Source organism: Haliotis rufescens, unplaced genomic scaffold (genome assembly GCF_023055435.1).
Source record: "Haliotis rufescens isolate VD_foot unplaced genomic scaffold, xgHalRufe1.0.p SCAF_18, whole genome shotgun sequence".
Lineage (NCBI taxonomy): Eukaryota > Metazoa > Mollusca > Gastropoda > Lepetellida > Haliotidae > Haliotis > Haliotis rufescens.
The window spans coordinates 9,346,156-9,365,107 of NW_025963868.1; the positions used below are offsets into that span (position 1 = coordinate 9,346,156).

Consider the following 18,952-nt stretch of genomic DNA (forward strand, 5'->3'; position numbering starts at 1 on the left):
AATAAACGTTTAAAAATCAGTTTTAAATCAACGCACTGGAATTCATAATCTGTATTTTGTAAACTTACAATTAATTATTTTTATTATTGGATTGGAACACAAAAAGTAAATTATGTCAAAAGAGTTGCAGAGTTCTCTGCACACACAATTTTTGGTTTTAATTGTTTCCAATTTTTCGTGCATCCAATAAATACAAAAGAACCTTCAAGTTACATTGCTTTGAAGAGACATATCTATTTGCAATAAACCGTTTCAGCCCTGAACACTTAAATGAAGAGACTCAGGGAAGGGACAAACACGGAGTTGATGTGAACAAGGGAGGTAACTCTATGAAACTACTGATCACATACAAAGTCTGTACACGTCTGTAAAAGTCACAGATTTCAGAGAACTATAATCTGCTGACTCTTGTGTCAAAACATTAAATGTCTCATATTTGTTTTTTGTTTGTTGTTTAACGTCACACTCAGCAATATATTTTGGTGAATATATGACGGTGGCCTGTAACTAAATAAGTCTGGACAGGACAATCCAGTGATTGGCATCTACCTATGCATTTGGTATACGATGGCATCAACAACGTCAGCGAGCGTGACCACCTGATCCTGTCAGTCGCCCCTTGCCAAATGCCTCATGAACTCTGATAACGTCGGCATTGGCAACGCAGGCTTGTTACAACCATGGATGAATATACTAATAATAATGATAATTTACAGATGCGCAATAACGGGGAAAACCAGTCGCGAGTCCTGGAATATATGAATATCAACACGACAACGTTCAAGGACACTTTGTTAGTTTGCTGATGAGGTCTCAAGGCTCAATTCATGCTAAAAAATTATGGCAAAATATTTGAAATTAAATAACAAACTGAATGTTGACATGAAAAGCAATTCTTAAGACATCATTGCTAGGAAGCCTATATACAAAATTTCAGATCCATGAATACAATGGCTTCAAAAGGGATGTCCAAAAGCTAGATGTATGCCTTAAAAATATTTTACTCATGAAACATTATTTGAAAAAGAGTAACAGGTGAACAGACTAAACGTCTGTTCAAACACCTCTTTGAAATCTATGTTACAAGTAGGCGGGCGGGTTGTGTTTGACACAGATTGAACAGCAGTGATATATCAACACAAAGATGGAGGAAATCCCCAAGTGATGCAGGTCTTAGATGTTTACCACTTTGCTGAAACCCACGAGTACAGTATGGTGCTGACAAATCAAGAAACATAATCAAATCAAGATTTGAACCCATGATCATAGGTTCCTGGTGTGCCCAAGGGATACAACTCTGCACAGTGAAAAAGTTGTGGTTTCTGATGAAAAAAAATATTTTTGAAATAGATGCAAATGATTATGATATAGACAATAGTTCTAAACCAGTTCGGGGACAATATTAAAGTGTTCTGTACAAAAAATTAAGTAATAAAATGTTGATGACCGAAAATGATCTGTACAGAAATGAAGTGAACAGCAGTGGGATGCTAAATGTTTTGTACAGACGAGATAAAAACAATGCTCCTAACATCGTCAGTAGTATCATGACAAGAAATTAATAACGATGTGTCGCCCGCTCATCTGTGGGAGAGAATACTGCGATTGTTTGACATAATGGCTGTCAGCTTGTCGTACAATTTGGGGGGGAACTCGGCCTTCCTACTCTCCATGATCTTCACACACGTGCTTCCGTCAAACGCTTGTGTGCGGAAGTAACACCTGACCTTGGTGATATCAACAAGGGTCAACAGAGTGTCAATCAAAGTGTAGTCCCGAGTCTCCAGTGCGTACATGAAGGCTGTCTTTCCGCTCTTTTTGTCCTGAAAAATAAAAATAAAAATAAAACACTCATCAGAATTGTGATCTTCGCTTGTTAACGCTGTATATTTCAGCTATATTCCAAGTCAACGAGCCCGACCACCCAAGCCCACTAGTCGCCTCTCATGACAAGAATGGGATCTTCACAGATCTTCACAGATCTTAACAGATCTTCACAGGTAGAGGAGCATTGAAAAAAAAGATGGAGGTGTGTGGTTGCTTGTACTTGTCTGGACTTCGGTCGGTTTGTGGGCTGTTTAATGTCACACTCAGCACTATTCAAGCTATGTGGCGGCGGTCTGTAAAAAATCGAGCCTGGACCAGACAACCCAGTGTTTGACATCATGAGATCGATATATGCAGTTGGGATGCAATGACAAGCATCAACCAAGTCAGCCAACTTGACCACCCAGTCCCGTTAGTCAACTCTTACGACAAGCAGTGTCGCCTTTTATGGTAAGCCTGGATTGCTGAAGACCTATTCTAACGGGTCTTCACGGGTCGTATACTGACTCTGAGCTGACCAGTCCTTGTTTTATCCCATACCTGATGAGCGCCAGGCAGGGCAACAACAAGTCTAATTTATAAACGTCTTCTGTATGACGCCAGGGATAGAAAAAACAACCTTTCGCTCTCTCTATGTTCTATCCACTAGACTATGGAAGTGGTCAATGAAGAGTGTGCGTTCACAGTCGGGACACCAGAAATAGGCTTCACACATTGTACCCATGTGGAAAATCAAACAAGAGCCTTTGGACAAACTGAACCCTCGCCACAAGGCGCTATAAGTCGGGAAGTTAATTTAAGGTACCGACATTTACTACAATATCTGAAAAACTATTGGACCTACTCCAGTCAAAGTTGGTATGAGATTATTTAACAGTCACATATAACTGGATCTTACATTTGAAGACAATCGGTGCATGAATAAAAAATCTGTCTATTTAGCTATCACTATATTTCATCAATAACCAGACCTGTTCGTCACGGGTGGAACGAGCATTCATTGTAACAGCCATCTGCATAATGCTACCCCTGCGTCACAGGGCCATATGACACAGTTGAACCAATCAACTCAACTCGAAAGGGTGCACGGGAATCATGCACGTGGAGACGCCCAACGCTAACACCGTATTCCTGTGCACCCTTTCGAGTTGAGTTGACTTTTTAAAGATCTCATACCAACTTTGACTGGAGTAGGTCCAATAGTTTTTCAGATATTGTAACAAACGTTGGTACCTTCAATTACCTTCCAGACAATATACGAGCTGACATGCAGTTATCTAACTGAAATACTGTTCACATCGACATTCAACCTCCCTCCCTCCTGTCCTGACTGGTCAAGTACCTGATGAAAGCTGCTCTCGACCAGTGAAGCATCCGGGGTAGAATAGGTCTTCAGCAACCCATACTTGCCGTAAAAGCCGACCATGCTTGTTGTAAAAGGCAACTAACGGGATCGGGTGGTCAGACTCGCTGACTTGGTTAATACATGCCATCAATCCCAATTGCGTGGGTCGATGCTCATGATGTCAATCACTGGATTGTCTGGTCCAGACTCTATTATTTTACAGACCGCCGTCATATAGCTGGAATATTGCTGAGTGCGGCGTTAAACAACAAACAAAACAAAGCTGCTCTCACCTGTGAGTTGGGGTCGGCCCCTGCCCTGATGAGGGCTTCAATGATTGGCTTGCTGTCTGTGGGGGTCCCGGAGTCCGGGCGGGGCTGGCTGTGTTCAAGGATGGCGCAGTGGAGAGCTGTACACCCTGCAAACAAAATATCACATAGAGAGCGTTCAAGACTAACTAGGCCCTGTTATTATAGGTTCTACTGGAAAGAACCTTGAGAACACCCAATCTTTTAATAGTACTACAGTTAATCATGACATGACAGATTAACAAGAGTAAGAATCGGGTGGTCCTTAACTTCTTTTGAGTAGTATATACAGTGTTGGGGTTGGATGGGTGAGTTGTGTTTAACGCCGCTTTCAACAGTATTCCAGTTATATCGTGGCGTGTCGGCTTAATGTGGGAGGAAAGCCCGAAGTGATGCAGGTCTCAGACGTTTACCACTTCGGTGAAACCAACGAGCACGCGTATGGTGCTGACAAACCTAGAAACATAATCTTGGCGAACCGGGATTCGAACCCACAATCATAGGTTTCTAGCGTGCCCAAGGGATGCAACTCTGCACAGCGAATCACGGCGCCCCAGACAACTGGGCCACCCGTGCCCCCTACAGTGTTTGGAAGTGGTGGAATTTCTGTTTAAAACTTGTTTGTTTGTTGTTTAACACCGCACTCAGCAATATTCCAGCTATATGACGGCGGTCTGTAAATAATCGAGTCTGGACCGGACAATCCAGTGATTGACATCATGAGCATCGATCCACGCAATTGGGATACGATGACATGCATCAACCAAGTCAGCAAGCCTGACCACCCGATCCCGTTAGTCGCCTTTTACGACAAGCATAGTTGCCTTTTACGGCGAGCAATGGTTGCTGAAGACCTATTCTTACCCGGATCTTCACGGGTCATGTTTAAAAGTAATGAATTTATCAATTAATGATCAAAAATGAGAAGTGAACATCCTTTCTCTGTCTTTCATGTAAACGTGAAAGATGGGTAAACACTAACAACATATTTAACAAGTTTAAGATTCTCAACACACAATCACATTAAAGTCAGACCTTAGTTCTTGCTACTGCTACAAAGATCTGAAGATATCCCATTAGGGGTCATGTCAGAATGACCTTTCATCCAACCAATCAGAGCATCACTTACCAGATTATGAAAGTGATGGAATGTGATTTCTAATCATGCAACCTCAAAAACTATGTTTAATCAGATCTTAGTTCTCGCTACTGCTAAACAAAGATCTGAGGACATCCCATTACGGGTCACGTCAGACCGACCTGGGCGAACTTTGACCGACCAATGTAAAGACCAATCAGAAGGCAGCTTTCTTGTGCTTTACGGCACTAATTTCAAATTGGCGACTACGCTTCGAAACATATTTTGACAAATTCTCAATTACAAATTTGAAACCTGAACAAAAAAACATTCTTGGATGGCTAATAGATGGTCTAGTTTGTATGGATTCAGTCATTAAACACGTCACTATCGTTCAGAGTGAAAATTTTCGAGGTTGCATGATCAGAAATCACATTCCGACTGTCACTTTCGTAATATGGTAAGCGATTATCTGATTGGTCGGATGAAAAGTCGTTCTGACGTGACCCGTAATGGGATGTCCTCAGATCTTTGTTTAGCGGTAGCGAGAACTGAGATCTGATTTTAATGTGATTGTGACGAAACCAGACAACCAATTATTGACATTATTCATGACTATGGTGATAGGTTTAATCGTGTCATTAGATTTACCATCTGAGTTGAACATGTTGAGATTCAGATCCTGTGCTTTAAGTAACGACTGCAGTGTTGCGAGATGGTCCTTTCCGTTGGAGGATGCGCTGTGAATGGCTGCCTTCACTTCCTTCTGTCCATTTGTAGATGTCCGCTGGAATCAAATTGTCACATTGAATATGTATGCCTTGGAGAGGTAAGCGACACAAGACTGCTATAGCAACGTTTCATGATTTCGTATTTTTTACACAGACCTCTAAAACACAGCCAACACCTTATTTCTGGACAGTGTGAGTGATGTGCATCAATAGCAGGGTTACCATGGTTACGCAGTGGTACAAGCTGAATGCACATCCCAAAATTATCATCACAAGTTCCCACTTGACAAAACATTTTTCGGCATATATTTGTGTGTGACAATGTCTATCTTCAGACTGCAATTGGACTCTCTGTGGGGTAACTGTAAGTGCTTATATGGTCCATTGTGACATGAACGTGACATCATATCAAACATCATGAGGTCATGGTAAACATATTGACTTATATGAGTTTTGCAAGACAGAAATTGTCAGTGCTAAATTCTAATACATTTTCCAGTGAAACTGTAAAGACTGACCATTTGTAAAGATTGACCAATTGTAAAGATTAACCATTTGTAAAGATTAACCAATTGTAAAGATTAACCATTTGTAATGATTAACCAATTGTAAAGACTAACCATTTGTAAAGACTAACCAATTGTAAAGATTAACCAATTGTACAGATTAACCATTTGTAAAGACTAACCAATTGTAAAGATTAACCAATTGTAAAGATTAACCAATTGTAAAGATTAACCAACTGTAAAGATCAACCAATTGTAAAGATCAACCAATTGTAAAGATTAGCCATTTGTAAAGATCAACCATTTGTAAAGATTAGCCAATTGTAAAGATCAACCAATTGTAAAGATTAACCAATTGTAAAGATTAGCCATTTGTAAAGATCAACAATTTGTAAAGATTAGCCAATTGTAAAGATTAACCAATTGTAAAGATCAACCATTTGTAAAGATTAGCCAATTGTAAAGATCAACCAATTGTAAAGATTAACCAATTGTAAAGATTAGCCAATTGTAAAGATTAACCAATTGTAAAGATCAACCATTTGTAAAGATTAACCAATTGTAAAGATTAGCCAATTGTAAAGATTAACCAATTGTAAAGATTAAACAATTGTAAAGATTAAACAATTGTAAAGATTAACCATTTCCTGATTATTGAGTCACTGTTGTGGAACAAGGCAACGTATAAGTGGACATAATTTAAAGAAATCCCCTGGAAGCAGAGTAACAGAATTACATCTAAACATTTTTTCAAGTTGCCCACACCATGAGGAGAGGGGTATAAATACCTCTGCAAGCAGATTGACATCAGCGCCATATTTGATAAGCATCTCCACCATTTCAGGCTGGTTAGCGCTGACGGCCAGGTACACGGGAGTCTGGAACAGGAACATGCATTGTTTGAGTCAGTGAGTGAATGAGTTGGGTTTAACGCCACTTTTAACAGTATTCCAGTCATATCATGGCCCATAGTGATGCAGGTCTCAGACGTTTACCACTTCGGTGAAACTCACGAGCACGGGTATGGTGCTGACAAACCTAGTTACATAATCGGGGCGAACTGGGATTCGAACACACAATCATGGGTTTCTGGCGTGCCCAAGGAACGCTACTCTGCACAGCGAATTGCGGCGCCTTAGACGACTGGGCCACCTGTTCCCCCTGCATTGTCTGACACAGGAACATGCATTGTTTATAACAGAAATATGCATTATGTGTAACAGGGCATACTTATTCACCTAATTACTAATTCCTTTAAACATAAATAAGTTCCAAATGTAAAGTGTCATATACATCTAACATGTAGTATATAACAAAAGAAACCATGGCAACCAGACAGGAAGTGGAGAACAAGCATTGTATTAGGAATATCTTCTATGTTCTGGAAATATTCTTATACAATGACAGTACTGAATTATTGTAATTCTTTTACCAAATTGATACCATGCTCCACCCCTAAAACATCACACCCAATTAACCATAACAGCTTTGGCTGACAATACCATGCGATGACTGACAGTTCAATGTGATGACTGATGTGAAGCATGATGTGAAATTGGGTGCGTGCGTGTGTGTGTGTGTGTGTGTGGCTGCTTGTAATTGTCAGGACTGATGATCGATTTATAGTGCTAGCCCACTGAGATACCATGCCGCAGTTTAACATGAATACCCCACTCAGACACAGTATACTGACTCCAAGCCAACAGTCCTTGTTTTAGCCCCTTAATGCCGAGCGCAAGACAGGGTAACAACAAGTTCCATCTTTTAACGTCTTTTGGTACCACTAGACCATGGAGACAGTCCGTGATGACTGACAATACCATGTGATGACTGACACTATGTGATGACTGACAATGCCACATAATGACTGACAATGCAACGTGATGACTGACACTATGTGATGACTGACAATGCCACGGCAACATCTCTCCTACCTGTCTCTCGCTGTTCTGTGTGTCTATCATGGTCTGCAGGTTCTCCCGTAGGATCCTCTCCAACAGCGCCTGCACCATGTACTTGTCTGCCTTGCACACCGCCACATGAAGATACCTGAAACAGAGACATTGTTCCCAAACCTGCTGTTCCAAATATCATAAAGTCACGTCTTCCTGTTTGTGTGTTTGTTGTTTAACGCCAAACTCAGCAATATTCCAGCCATATGAAGGCGGTCTGTACATATTTGAGTCTGGACCAGACAATCCAGTGATTGACATCATGACCATAGATCAACGCAATGGGATACAATGACATGCATCAATCAAGTCAGTGAGCCTGACCACCCGATCCCGTTTGTCGCCTCTTACGACAAGCATAGTCGCTTTTTATGGCAAGCAGATCTTTATGGGTCTCAAGTCTTCCTAGCCAAGTTTGCATTCAGCATAATTCATAGTGGACTTTCAAGTCCTGTAGGGCTTGCTATCGATATACATCATAGAGATCGATAATCCCTAAACCAAATGGGACAGAGGGTTGTCTAGTGGTTGAAGCGTTCGCTCATCACGCCGAAGACCCGGGTTCGATTCCCCACATGGGTACAATGTGTGAAGCCCATTTCTGGTGTCCCCCCTGCCGTGATATTGCTGGAATATTGCAAAAAGCAGCGTAAAACCATACTCACTCACTCATCTAAACCAAACATCGATCAATTATTGATAAATATTCAGAAAAGTAACTTCAAACTAAGAAAGTCCTGGGAAAAAACAACGTATTTCAAGCCACTGGTGAGCAGTGACACGTTTATGCATGGATTACTTTGTGGACATTTGAGATATAAGAAAATCAGTTGCTTTCCGTCTTCGAAAATTGACATTATTGACAATGCCCACACTGTTTCAGTAAATCTAAACTTTCTTTCATCATGAAAGTTAATGTGAGTTATTATTGAAGACAACCGTTTCATATTGATATTTGTTAATATTTCAGCCCATCGACGAACATTTTGATTGTCGATCTTTTCAGCCAGCCCTAATGTTATCAAATGAAGAATTACTGGCAGAGTTTACTAGACCGATCAGAAAGTTACTTAATTCGGGCTTCGGACCAGTGGCTTAAGCTGCAGACTTACTAGACTGACCAGAAAGTTACTTGATTCTAGTTTCGGACCGGTGGTTAAGATGCAGACTTACTAGACTGACCAAAAAGTTACTTGATTCGGGCTTCGGACCATTGGCTTAAGCCGCAGACTTACTAGACTGACCAGAATGTTACTTGACACGGGCCTCAGGCTACTTGAATCAGGCTACTTGCCTATGCATTGACTGTAATTCAATCCCTTTTTTGACTATGATCATTTGTATGACAGAGTTGGCATAATTTCCCTCGTTGACCTTTGCTGCGAAAGAAGTAAATGTATTCGAATTTCCTGATTGGTTAAAAACCATGACGTAACAATGGATGACACACTCCCTAAGACCTGACTGTTTTCCCATATTGTTTGACATATTTGGTATCGACAAGCATGAAATATTTAGGACGTCCTTTGAATCCCCATGAGGTCGACGTTAATCCCAGTCAGTCTACATGGTCTAATTCCCACATGTCCTGGGACAATTCTAGGGGCAAGTTTCCAAGTTTCTAATCCAACTTACGTGTCTCCATCTTGGTCCGTGCACTTGAGCTCTTCTGCAGTCATTGTCGCCACACATCTCCGAGCAATGTTTAACTGGTTAACATTTGTCTTTGGAGCTGGAAAGAAAAATATTGTGGTCAATACATTATACTTGCAGGGTTCACAATATCTTCTACAGAGATTATCCTGAAAAGTTTTACCCATGAGAGAAAATCTGACATGGTCCAAAAGCAGTGAGATTTTTTGACGTGTGATGAGATTTTGCTAATTTTCAGAGATATTTCATTGTCACACATTGGAAAATATTTGATTTGTGACTTGAATTATGCTGCAATTAATGTTACTAGACTATATAGATATATCCTCGCATATCCTATATCAGTACGGACTGATGCCGATTTATAGCGCTAACCCACTGAGATACCATGCCTCAGTTTAACATGAATACCTAACTCAGACACAGTATTCTGACTCCTAGCCGACCAGTCATTGTTTTAGCCCCTTAATGCCGAGCGCCAGACAGGGTAACAACAAGTACCATCTTTTAAGGTCTTTTGGTATGACGCGGCCAGGGATCGAACCCTAAACCTTCGCTCTCCGGGAAGAGGCTTTACCACTAGACCACGGAGGATGTCTTAATCATCTTGATTTGGCGATCTAGCAAATGCAATAATTAAGTACCATCATTTAACATCTTTTGGTATGACACGGCCGGGGATCGAACCCTGAACCTTCGCTCTCTGCCACTAAACCACTAGAAATATATCAATGCTTGTCGATAAAAGTTAAAACCCTTGGCAAGACTTGAGTTTAAACTTTTATTGATTTGTGTTGATGTATTTGATGTCAAGAGACGCACAGGTGAAATTCTCCGTATCTCTGATGTGTACTGACTATTTTGTCATGCCATCATGGGTTTGACATACCGTATTCAAAGTAATAAGCGCCCAGAGCGCTCTCAAAATTAGAAATAGGGGGGTCTTATTAGAATATTACTTTGGTGGAAAAAGAGTTGAAAGGTAAATTTCGTGGTTTATGCAGACAGTCTGAACTGTTTATATACGACAGATACATTTTTCCAGAATTTAATTGCCCATAATTAAGGGTGCATATAACACTGGAGTGTGTATTATACACGAATAAATAAGTCTTGTGTACATTGATCAATTGGAAGGGGTGCTAACTGGGATTGTTCACGTGCCAATATATTAGCAAATATCGCCGTTGGCGCTTATTATGTCGAATACGGTACTTCAAAAACTTTTGTACACTTACTTGAAGGCTGAGGCTTGTTGGGACACTGTGAGACTTGGCCACCAGTCATGGGAGACACTGGGCATGATGGTTGGGCTGGTTTGGGTGTTGTCACAGACTTTGGAGACGAACTCAAGGTCACATTTCTAGAGTCAGAGGCGGGAGCTATCCCCGGAACAGGATTTGGTTGAATCTTAGGGCGTATCGACCTATATGTGGGGGTCTTCTTTGCTGGGGGTTGAGGGGGTGATGCAACAAACACGATTTGGGGCGTGGCAGGTATGACAAGGATCTGACCGTTGGGGACAGGAGATTGAGAGGACACCTTCATCTGCTGAGAATTGACGACACTCGGGGCGACCGATATCGGAACCCCCATCGTACTTGGAGTCTGCTTTACCAACAGGACCGGCGTGCTGGTGGTCGGAACTTGACGATGAATCTGATTGGGCTGGACACTGGCCACCGGGACGTTCTTCCTGGGACCAGACTGACTAGTAGCAGGCAGTTTCTGTTGCAGGGGAACAGGTGCTTGCTTCTGAACTGGTACCACCGTTTCTTGTATTCCTTTCGTGAGAGTCTTCTGTTTCTTCTTGTGTTCAGCCTTAACCAGGTCCTCCCCAATGGTTTCAATAACATCCAAAAATGTCTCCAAATTGTTATCAATATAACTGCTATTTTGACCCATTTCTTTACCTGGGGCAACCCCAGCGGTTTGCAAGTATCCAGTTTGATGTACTGCGTTAACTGGTCCTCCTGTGACTTGATACTCCAGGCCCTGGTAAGCCATATTGCTCTGAAAGCCTGGCGTCGGAGGGGTATACCCATGATTGGTCTGGACAGTCTGATGGGAGGTTGTAGGAGTAGGGGGAAGTCTGGAGCTGCTGTCATACACATCAACATTCGACTCGAACCCCATCGTGGAGCTCCTCGGACTTCCGATATCGATAGCGGATCCCGGACTTGAAGCTGACATCATGCAAGCACCGCTGTCGACGGAAGGGGGAGGGGAGTACATGGTCTGCTCGGTCGGGGAGTCCTGAATGTCACTGTAGGGGCTGTAGGGACTGCTAGCTCCCTCGCTTATGTAGCCCTCACTGGCGGAGTCCTCTGCAGAGAAGCTTGTTCGGTTCTCCCCTCCTTTCTGGCGCCAAATATTCTCCATCATGGGGTTGACATTGACTTGAGTCTGATCCAGATACGACCCTTGGACCAGTTGGGGATTCTGACGCATGATGTTGTTATGGTAACCGTGCTGAAGGGAGTATGGGGGGACGTTTGCCAGGATCTCCGAGCACATGCTTCTTTCTGGATCCTTGAGAGACTCCTCGCCCTGACTCAGCAAATTGAGAATATCAAATTCACCCGAATTTGCCGTGTCCCCACACGGGAAACTAGGAATCAAAGACTCTATGTCGGGGCTGTTCACCATCACCTGGCCACCGGAAAAACCCTTTGTTGAAACCACATTTGAGAAAGTCAGATTTGAAGATAGTGTCTTGGATGGGTCACTGAGGTTGTTGATCGGTTCAACAGGCTTTGTATACTTATAAGGCTGTTGGTCATATTCATCACGGGAGCGTTTCGTCACTCCTTGTTGGTATCCATTCATGGTGGACCGTTGCTGACAAACCATATTGTTGTTGTACATCTGTTGAGATTGACTGTAATTACCAGGAAACTGGCTACAGAGTTGTTGGCTGACGCTAGTTGGGTAGTTCTTGCTAGCGACATGGTCGTATCGGTCAACATGTGGTTTGTGGTTTTTGGGAATTCCATGGTTGGGGCCTCTTTCTTTAGGTTTTTCGGTCTCCGCTTCCTCTTTCTTCCTCTTTTCAATCTCCGCCAGCGTAGTGATTTCCGATTCCTTTATTTCGGTGTACTGCTCTCCGCCCTCCACGCCGGGCTTCTCATCCAACGTCACATTGGAGATTTTGCTGCTCAGGTCATCGACCTCGCTCGCTGGTTTGATTTCCGCAACAGATTTGACCTTGTCTGAAATTGTGACCTTGGAAAGGGCAGTGACCAGCGAATCAGGGGTTGTTCCGGTTGTGTTGTCTTCGGAATCAGAGAGGCCATGTTCGGTTGGTTGAGGAATACTCTGTGTTCGGGACATGTTGTTATTGTTCGTGTTCACCTCTGAGTTACCTCCCTTTGATAGCGCCTCCTCTACTTCCCCATTTCGGTCGGTCAAAAGAGGCTTTCCTGAAACATCAAAGAAATATCTTACAACATGTCAGCTCATACTATAAGATCAGTTGAACAGTGTGTTTTAATTAGAAAACATGTTCCACAATTTTACAATAACATATCATTATCAAAATGTAAATAAAATAAAATAAATATTCCACATGGCAATATGAATTTTATAATAATCATGATATTTTTATAATAGTTTATCAAAAACTAGTGTTATCCATGCAAAAAAACAATCCAATAAACTTGGTACCATGATCTGGTCTACAATACGTTTTCAGCAACCCATGCTTGTCTTAAAAGGCGACTATGCTTGTCGTAAGAGGTGACTAACGGGATCTGGTGGTCAGGCTCGCTGACTTGGTTGATGCATGTCACCGTATCCCAATTGCGTGGATCGATGCTGGATTGTCTGGTCCAGATTTGATTATTTACGACCGCTGTCATATAGCTGGAATATTGCCGAGTGCGGCGTTAAACAACAAAGAGAACAAATGGTACCGTGATCTACTGAATATGCAAATAAGGTCCCCTTGATGGAACTACTCATATTTCGCTCCATACATTGACGTAATACCTACTTGCTCAATAAACTGTTGACTAAGATTCCTTAAGTCGGGATAGGGCTACACGATGTCTTGGGGATTCTGTGATTCTAACAATTGGTTGATATCAATCTGCACTATGTGATGTCATTCACTGTAATGATACCCGATAAGAATGTGACCTTGACCTTGACCTTTATTATTTGTTAGCATCGTATTCATATAAAACTTTTGCAAACGGAAATCACATCAGTGGATGGAACACATGCTAAACCTTTGTATTGAGATTGTATTGGCAAAGAGATTATTAGCCTCATGTGTAAGGCTAGCATAGTACAACTTGTATTCCTATTGTACAATATTTACATCACAGAAACACACAGCTAATATCTCTACCACTTGTTCACTAAAATTGTGACAGTTTTCAACATAACCAAACCAACAAGATGTTTAAATTTGAATTTCTTTTACTTTTCTGTTTGTGATTAAACAATAAAGATATGAAACATTAAAACATAACAACCAGTTAAAAACAGGGGACGGTTGGGTAGCCTGGTGGTTAAAGCGTTTGCTCGTCACGCCCAAGACCCAGGTTCGATTCCCGACATGGGTACATTGTGTGAAGCCCATTTCTGATGTCCCCCAATGTGATATTGCTGGAATATTGCTGAAAGCGGCATACTCACTCAACATATTTTAGTTGCTTCATATAATAAATAGATTACAAGGACACATTTTATTTGTACATGAAAGGCATAGAATAGCTTATATGCAATATATGGTGACAGAATTGTGACAACACGCCCACTACCGCTATGGGTCTGCCATTTAACAGTAAAATATAAAAATGTAGTACAATGTACAGCTGAAGCTGAAGATGAAGAGGAGTAGTGATGGTATAATACAAACTGCTGTGAGCTTATCAACATGTGATCAAACGACATCATGCAACACATTAAATTATGTCATATAACACCCTATCACGTTAAACTGGTTGACAAGCACAAGATTGGACGTAATTTTCTGTTTCAAAACAACACCTCGGTAAATGCAACGCGCAAATTGCGTATGTACGTGACTAAATTGTCAACACATCGTGACGATCTTGCCTTGCCTCTCTCCAGCATTGGACGTGAGAATCTCTCGCCAAGGATATGATAGCTGACCAGTGTTAACGGGACAGTCCAACATACCTGATACGCAGAGATAACGGTACTATTACCAGCTGGTTACTTCAGCAGCGATGCTTGCCGGATTACGCTCAGGCAGATAAAACTAACAATGGCCGACAATACATACACAGTGAACTATCCTTAGCTATGCATGAGCTGTCACACGGGCTGTGTCAGGCTCATTCCCCGACATGTAGGTCAAACGGTAACAGTTGTGACGCAGCAATCACGTGACCAGCTGTCACCCATGGGAGATATACGATCTTATTCAGCTAGGCTGTAGACACTATGCCGGTGGGTATAATGGTCTCTGGTCTATATACTAGTATATCAGGATGTATAGTTTCCAATGTTGATTTGCCCCTATTGTCATCGAACTGTTATGGTAATAAACAAATATCATTTGAATCAAAACAAACACTGAACAGGAAATTGAAACGAGAGGTCACTCGTTAAATGTCTTTTTTTGTATCTCGATGGCAAATATTTATTAGTGCTATGACGTTATATAAGGTACCCATAGTACCAACTATACATCTAACAAGTTTCGTAATTTAGTGAAGATTGCGAATACGAAAATTTGCGAAACCGTTTTTCAAGCAGTGAATACGCAAATGCGACTTTATATATTTAATCGAGTATTCTAGTATCCGTCCATGGTAACAGGGGATTCCTGTTTACTGACAAGGACGAATAATCTGATTAAAGTATTGCGGACGAAGGGGAAGTGAACATTTTCACTGCCCCGACCCAGAAAACATTTCAAGACGGATGCGATCGAAACCAACACTAACCTGTTGATGTCATATTATCCAGTTTCTTGTCAGCGTCAATAAAATCACACGTCCCGTCCTCTTCAACATCATCAGGCAACTCGCCCGATGTGAATTTCATCGTCACACGCGTTATACACTGAAATGACAACTTGTAGAACGATCCTCACTCTTCTCCGCGCAAGTTGTGGAATCACAAATGGAACTGATCTGTCAACCCGGAAGATGAATCCCATTGGCTGTGACGTCACTGCAAGGCAAAAGGGGAATCCCCTAATTATAGCCACAGGGTTCGTCAGTCCAATCAAAACCTTTTATTTTCGACGGTGCGACCATTGACGATTGGTATTAATAGGCGGATATGAAATATACACACCAATCAGGAGTGAGTTTCACATGAATACGCAACTGCATTGTCAAAGCGGTATTTTTTAAAAGGAAATACCCTGCCATCAATATATGCCACTCTCCGACAACCGCTGTTGTTGATGTTGAATAAATGTATTTATAGATCTTGACGTTTTCATTGACTGAAATTGTTTTTCTGCCGCAGTCTGAAATAATTCAGATTCGTCTGCCCGTAAACAACTCCTCTCTCTCTCTCTCCCTCTCCCCCTCTCTCTCCCCCCCCCCCCTCTCTGCTGGTTGTGAGAGAATGTGAGTAGAGAGATAATATCTCCCCGCATGTCTCATTTCATTATGTTAAAATTGAGAGGTTATTTTGAGTAACATATGAGTGAGGGAGTGAAGTTAGGTAAAACGCCTCGAGATCAATTCTACTGTTTGTCAATAATATTGCTACATTTTCCTATAAGCAACAGGTTGTTTATGTGGAAAGTTTGACAACAATATAAAGTACAATGGTAACGCCTATTTCCGATCATTTGGACACCGAAAACAATTTTTGTAAAACTAACTTTCCATTTCCATTTTGTTTTCATTGCGTCCTTTTCGGAATGCCACAATGCACATTGATTGATGTTTGCGTGTATTGCATAAGCAGTGTGACATATAAAGTTGGACAATGCTTGGACTTCCCCATGCATAAAATTAACTAACTTGGATCGTAGTATCAGTATCCTGAAGTTCTAATTAGATATATAACGTCAAAGCCTAATAATAATGTCTCGATTATCCACCGAAACACATTCCACGGGGTGTAAAAGGCAAAATAGTTTTTAAAATAAATATACGAATGAATCACTGAAAATAAGTGCTGATACAGTAGAAAATCGACCATGAGCTCAAGTGGAGTTTTTTCTTCTGCCAAACTGCTCTCTCTAAATATATCCCCTTTGCGCTGTCCAACATTCTACAACGAAACTATTACCACCACCTCTCTCAAAATAATCTATACCTCTCAGTTGATTTATCATGTTTTTTTATTTTGTATTGAAAATATCTTACCTTAGGGATATTTGCAACAAAAAAATGAACTGTACTGTTGCTTAGTCAGCACGCAAAGAATACTTCCACATGGTTTTATTTTTTTAAAATAATTTGATCAAAACATTTATTTATTTATTTATATTTTTTTTAAATCGCATATTACACAACTGCTGATGGTTATGTTAGTCATCTTATCTCTGAAAATAAATAAATTAGATTTTTTCGGCATTGGTGACGAATGGCAACAGAGCCTGACATCCATTTAGTCGACAATCGGATCGGAAGCTACTATGGTTGGTTTGTTGTTTAACGCCGCACTCAGCAACATTCCAGCTATATGACGACGGTCTGTAAATAATCGAGTCTGGACCAGACAATCCAGTGATTAATATCATGAACATCGATCCACGCAATTGGGAACGATGATATGCATCTACCAAGTCAGAGAGCCTGACCATCCGATCCCGTTAGTCGCCTCATTACGACAAGCATGGGTTGCTGAAGACCTATTCTACCCCGGATCTTCACAGGTCTGCTATAGGGATCAATTCTACCATGGAACATGGAATCTCTACGGGGTTGAATCACGATCCACGATCCCCGTCATCTGGACACGGCGACACGACGGCACGACGACACGACAGCATGACGGCAAAGTCGCATAGCCTGACCACCCAGTGATATGGTCGTTAAACTCCCCTTCAAGATTATTGCACTTATATAGTGACATGCATGCACGGATGATTGTACTGGTCCGGACGTCTTTTATAATTTTAGACCACTGAGATACCAAGCCGCTGTTTAAGATGAATACCCATTCAGACACAGTAAACTGACTGCAAGCCGACCAGTCGTTGTTCCATCCCCATAATGCCAGACAGGGCAACAACAAGTACCATCTTTGAACGTCTCTTGGTATGACATGGGATCGAACCACCGACCTTCCGCTCTGGGGGCAGACGCTCTCTCCACGGAGGCCTGACCGGATTAATCTAGTCGACTCTTGTGACGATCAAGGAAGACTTTGGACCTATCCAGGACTATCTTCCCGAGGTAAGAGAGTTAACTGACTTTAAAAGTCCAGTTTCCACCCTTGCCGAACTAGGCTGGTATTATGGAGTTACATTTTGGCTGGACTAACGAGTCTATGCATAGTCCAATCAAAATCGCGCAACGAAATCGAAATCCGGTTCGTAAAATGTCGTGCAGATTTCGGTCGATTGCAGGATTTGCAAAGCATGCACACCGCCAACTCGCTGTCAACAGATATTTTCCCAACCTTTTCATGTTTTTAATGAAGGTGCTCGCGTGATTTGATGCACATCGCGATGTAAGACCCGTTTTATCACAATATAGATCTTGATTATCGATCAGATCGTCTTGACTGGGCGCCGCCATTTTGTTTGAAACAAATGCAAGTGATGGAATCGGATTGGTCCATAGGAGAGCCTCAGAGGGGACATAACACATAATAACCATTGGCGGCGCTACGATCGAGCCCAGTAATTCCAGCCTAGTTCGGCAAGGGTGGAAACTGGACTTTTGTAGTCAGTTAACTCCCTTGCCTCGGCCCGACATGGGTACAATGTGTAAGGCCCATTTCTGGTGTCCCCCGCCGTGATATTGCTGGAATATTGCTAAAAGCGGCGTAAAACCATACTCACTCACTCACTCACTCTTGCCTCGGGAAGATGATCCAGGACCAGGTACCCCACAAGATGTAGCAGATGGGTTTCCTGCTTAGTTTAACATAAAAGTCCGGACAAAAGAAAGTATACCCTTGAAAGTTGGATTTGACCCCAAAATTACAAACGTTATAAAACTGTTACTAGGCTGAAAGCAGTCGCCGAAACCTTGCAAACGTTAGGTCCAAAACTCAACTGTGATACCCGTATCAAATGCACCCCCATCGAATAACCATTTGTTGTTTGTTTCATTTCTAGCCGCCAGAAAACATGGTGTATACTTTCTTGTGTGTATGTAAAATGTTTACGAAGAACATGTGTGATACCCGTATCAAATGCACCCCCATCGAATAACCATTCGTTGTTTGTTTCATGTCTAGCCACCAGAAAACATGGTGTATACTTTCTTGTGTGTATGTAAAATGTTTACGAAGAACATGTGTGATACCCGTATCAAATGCACCCCCATCGAATAACCATTCGTTGTTTGTTTCATGTCTAGCCACCAGAAAACATGGTGTATACTTTCTTGTGTGTATGTAAAATGTTTACGAAGAACATGTGTGATACCCGTA

At 41.7% G+C, this 18,952-nt stretch overlaps 1 protein-coding gene across 2 annotated transcripts; it reads right to left on the reverse strand.

Moving 5' to 3' along the window:
- Positions 1–1,338: 1,338 nt before the first annotated feature.
- On the reverse strand, positions 1,339–15,528 carry LOC124122606. Of its 2 annotated transcripts, none has more exons than XM_046485683.2 (8): positions 15,325–15,528; positions 10,639–12,822; positions 9,383–9,479; positions 7,730–7,844; positions 6,584–6,673; positions 5,210–5,345; positions 3,466–3,590; positions 1,339–1,823 (listed from the first exon to the last, which is right to left on the reverse strand). In XM_046485683.2, the coding sequence occupies exons 1-8, from the start codon at positions 15,422–15,424 to the stop codon at positions 1,581–1,583; spliced, it is 3,090 nt and encodes a 1,029-aa protein (XP_046341639.2). In that variant the 5' UTR covers positions 15,425–15,528; the 3' UTR covers positions 1,339–1,580. The 2 variants fall into 2 exon arrangements, with proteins under 2 accessions (XP_046341639.2, XP_046341640.2); XM_046485684.2 differs by lacking the exon at positions 15,325–15,528 and adding an exon at positions 14,552–14,697.
- Between the last annotated feature and the right edge of the window lie 3,424 nt (positions 15,529–18,952).